The sequence below is a fragment of the Solanum dulcamara genome, chromosome 2 (genome assembly GCF_947179165.1).
Source record: "Solanum dulcamara chromosome 2, daSolDulc1.2, whole genome shotgun sequence".
NCBI classification, from domain to species: Eukaryota; Viridiplantae; Streptophyta; class Magnoliopsida; order Solanales; family Solanaceae; genus Solanum; species Solanum dulcamara.
In genome coordinates, this window is record NC_077238.1 from 65,623,625 (window position 1) to 65,627,088 (window position 3,464).

At 31.6% G+C, this 3,464-nt stretch overlaps 1 protein-coding gene across 1 annotated transcript; it reads right to left on the minus strand.

Annotated features, from left to right (window-relative positions):
* Positions 1 to 225: 225 nt before the first annotated feature.
* Positions 226 to 2,563, minus strand: LOC129872362 (B3 domain-containing protein At5g60140-like). Its single transcript, XM_055947351.1, has 5 exons — positions 2,510 to 2,563; positions 1,373 to 1,819; positions 1,159 to 1,294; positions 593 to 735; positions 226 to 504 (listed from the first exon to the last, which is right to left on the minus strand). The coding sequence occupies exons 1-5, from the start codon at positions 2,561 to 2,563 to the stop codon at positions 226 to 228; spliced, it is 1,059 nt and encodes a 352-aa protein (XP_055803326.1).
* Positions 2,564 to 3,464: the final 901 nt, after the last annotated feature.

The window sequence follows — 3,464 nt, forward strand, 5'->3', positions numbered from 1 at the left end:
TAACAGATCAAGGTAGACCAATAATGGTTTAACATTTGAATGTAAATAAACTAGTCTTTAGTCTTAACGCCAATTAATTGGCTTATCTTCTGGATCTATTAATACCAAAAAAATATTCTTCAATGTTTGGTCAACAAACAACAATACTTATATTCTTCAAAATTTGTCTACATATTAAAGCACCGCAGGCCATAAAAATTAAAAGGTATGTTAAATAGCAGCATATTATTTCTTGTTGGGATGGGAACCTTCTCCTTCATAGACAATGTGAATTTGTAAGTAAAGGTCTTTGTTGTGTTTTCGTCTAACAAATTCACAAATGCACGTATCATTTTTCTCCACAATGTTCCACCTACATAAACTGCGCCACCCGCCAACTAGCCATATTCTACCGTCCTTCCAAATCTTAAGTTTTGCCTCAAATTCTCTGCCAGCAGAGTCACGAATGGTCATACTTGAAGGGAGTTCAAGTTTGTAGTCTCTCACTACATCAGCTGGAATGTACTACAGATAGGGAAACAAGGTTAAATGTGAATACAATAAGATCGAACTATAAAACCATTCACTAAAATAGTAGTAGGTTTATAATTACCAGGTGATCTCTCCTATCTGGTCGTATTTTTGTTACAAAGTAAGGATTTTTTGGCTTAGTTATACATCCATTTCTGAATATATCTGTAGCAATTTTTTCATGGGGATCATTCACCTTGCCAGCACTGGCTCTTTTGCATTCAACTAAATCAAAAAAGTTTAACTGGTTAGGTTCACAAATAGAAATCACATGAAAACTCAGAGTTGCGCTTCTTTCTATTTTATTTTACAGAATTGTGTTTTATTAAAAATTGACTTTAAGAAAGTAACCAAACTTTTGACACATATCAGAGGTTTTAGAAAATGATATTTAACTTTATTATTTTCTCTGTTATTCCAAAAACTAACAAAAACTTCCCTTAAAAGCCTCACTTTATCGATTGAACCTTTTCAAAAACCCTTTAAAACTAATAGTCTTAAATATACCATGACACTTCTATGAATACAAGATCATGTCAAAATATTCAAAGATGTCATTCTTGCAGTAACATACTAACAAGAGGCGAATTGAATTAGATACAAAATGAAATAAAGTAGTACATTTATAGATCTGTAATTGGTGTTTACCTTTTGAACATGGCGTTTGTTTGTTAAATATGCCATCCCTTTCATTCTCTTCCTCCTCCTCTTCTTTGTATTCATCCTTTTCATCATCATCATCTTCTTCTTTCTCTTTCGAATATCTGCATTTTGAACATAATGCCTTTTCAGTCTCTTCTCCCTCTTCCCCCTCCTCTTGTTTTTCTTCCTCTTCCAGATAGATGCAATTTGAAGGTGGCACCTTTTTTGTCTCTTCATATTCCTCGTATCGATCATCTTGTTCTTCTACCATGTTATCCTCATCACTATTATTAGAAGATGAACTGTTCGTGCTATCTCTGGCCCAAGTATTCTCCTTTAACTCCATACTCTTTTGATGGTCAACATTTATTTCTTCCTCGTCCTCCTTCTTCTTAGAAAATTTTAAATCTCCTGCTCCTTTCTTTACACATCCAGTTCTTCCAAGTAGTTTAAAGTCAAAAATTCTAGTTCCATCATAGTCAAAAATAATGAAGTCTCCAAACTCTACGATGTTGTCCTCAATGAATTTATCCCATCCATGTTCAAAATAAATATGTTTTTCTGATTTTGTTACTCCTATAGGCCACATATTTCCAAACCTATCCCTAAGGGAAACATTCCTAGGTAGAATTCCATTCTTGTAATCAATATAACCTGTGGGAAGTTTCTGTGAAAGAAAAAAAAGCTTGACTATTGAAAAAATAAATGTAGAGCAATACGAATTTCTTTAAACAAGATTGACCATATCATAAATGCAGCCAGTTTCAGTTAAAAGAATATTTCAAATAAACTCAAAGTTTGAGACTTATAAGGTTGGAGTTCAAGAATGTAACTATTTCAAAAACTACAAAATGAAATTTGAGGCATTTTCATAGTTTTACTGCAAAATTACTTCTATCAACACTCATAATATGGTTAGTTTGAAATGATATATGCAATTTCTAACATCGACTGACTAAATTATACATAGTACTGGTATAAAATTAGGACATTTAACATATATAGAAAATTATAAAATTTACCTGCATCACAAAAAGGCATATTTTCACTTTTAACTTTCTCTCCCCTTATTCAAAGCACAAATTTTCGAAAAGAATAAATTGAAATGATTTCAAGAAAAAGAATCAACAACAATCATAGATTAAATACTTGAATATAAGAACATAAAAAAGAGGATGAAAGAAAAATACATTTAAAAAGTATAAAAATACCACAAGGTATATCCAAGTTTTGGAAATCTAAATCTCAACAAGGCCTTCCCCTCCCCATATATATATGCTGCCCACATCTCCAAAATGGAAAAAAAATTAAGAATCAAAGTCACATCAAAGACCATGATAAGGGGTAGTAAACTCACAAGTCGTTTTGCACTTATTTCTGGGATGAAAACTTTGAAGAAGCCCTTTTCCATGTTCTCTTTGGTTTCAAACTTTAGAAGGATATCATAATTGCGGCATAACCTTTTTACCCTATAAGCTTCTTTATATTAAAGGAAAAAACTATAAAAGAGAAGAAGATTACAAAAATCTGAACATTCTTATATATTGACCATTTGTATTTCTCCTCCTGTCATGTAGTCTTTTCTAATTGAAAAAAATAGTTCTTTATTACGTAAGGATAGGCGGAAGGGCAATGAGATAAGAGATTACGAGGTGGAGAATTGAATCCACCACAATAAGGTAAAAATTCACGTAGTCAACCAATTGAGCTACTGAGATTCCATTTTAGTTAGGTAGATAATGAAGATATAGTTATTTTAATAACCCAAATCGATCATTGAATTAAAGGAAAAAAGAAATTATGTGCTAGAAGGATCAGATATACTTCTGAACTTTGCCAAAAGGGTCAAAATATACCCATATATGAATTTTATTTTAACAAAAAAATTTAAAAATAAATTATAATTATTTTTTTACTTTCGTCAGCTCAAAAGGATATATTTGGGCAATTTATGTAATGGTAACAGTATGTATGAGCCATTTTTTTAATAAGGATCATATCAACTCTAAATCACCAAGTTCAATATATACGACTCTTTTTCCTATTACAAAACATTGTTTTTATTATGTGTATCATAACAAATCCTAAAAGTAAACCCTATCACAACCTCCTTCCACCCCCTGCTCTTTTTCCTTCTCTTCCTTTCCATTCATGTATAGATTACGTTCTTGGGTTTGTTTTTCAACTCCACTGACTCCATTCTTTTGTTTTGTTCCACATTGAATCTTTTAAATTTTTACTACCAAAGCAGTCATTTTCTATGGAATGATGTAAATACATGGGTTTTCAAGAGAGAAAAACTTCGACATTGG

What these genes read in the sequence shown, in the direction of transcription:
- LOC129872362 (XM_055947351.1), bottom strand. Translation starts at nt 2,563, where the DNA reads ATGGAAAAGGGCTTCTTCAAAGTTTTCATCCCAGAAATAAGTGCAAAA. An exon ending in AAATAAGTGCAAAACGACTT is followed by an intron (nt 1,820 to 2,509) that starts GTGAGTTTACTA and finishes TTTCTTTCACAG; the next exon opens with AAACTTCCCACAGGTTATAT. An exon ending in CAGATAGGAGAGATCACCTG is followed by an intron (nt 505 to 592) that starts GTAATTATAAAC and finishes CCCTATCTGTAG; the next exon opens with TACATTCCAGCTGATGTAGT.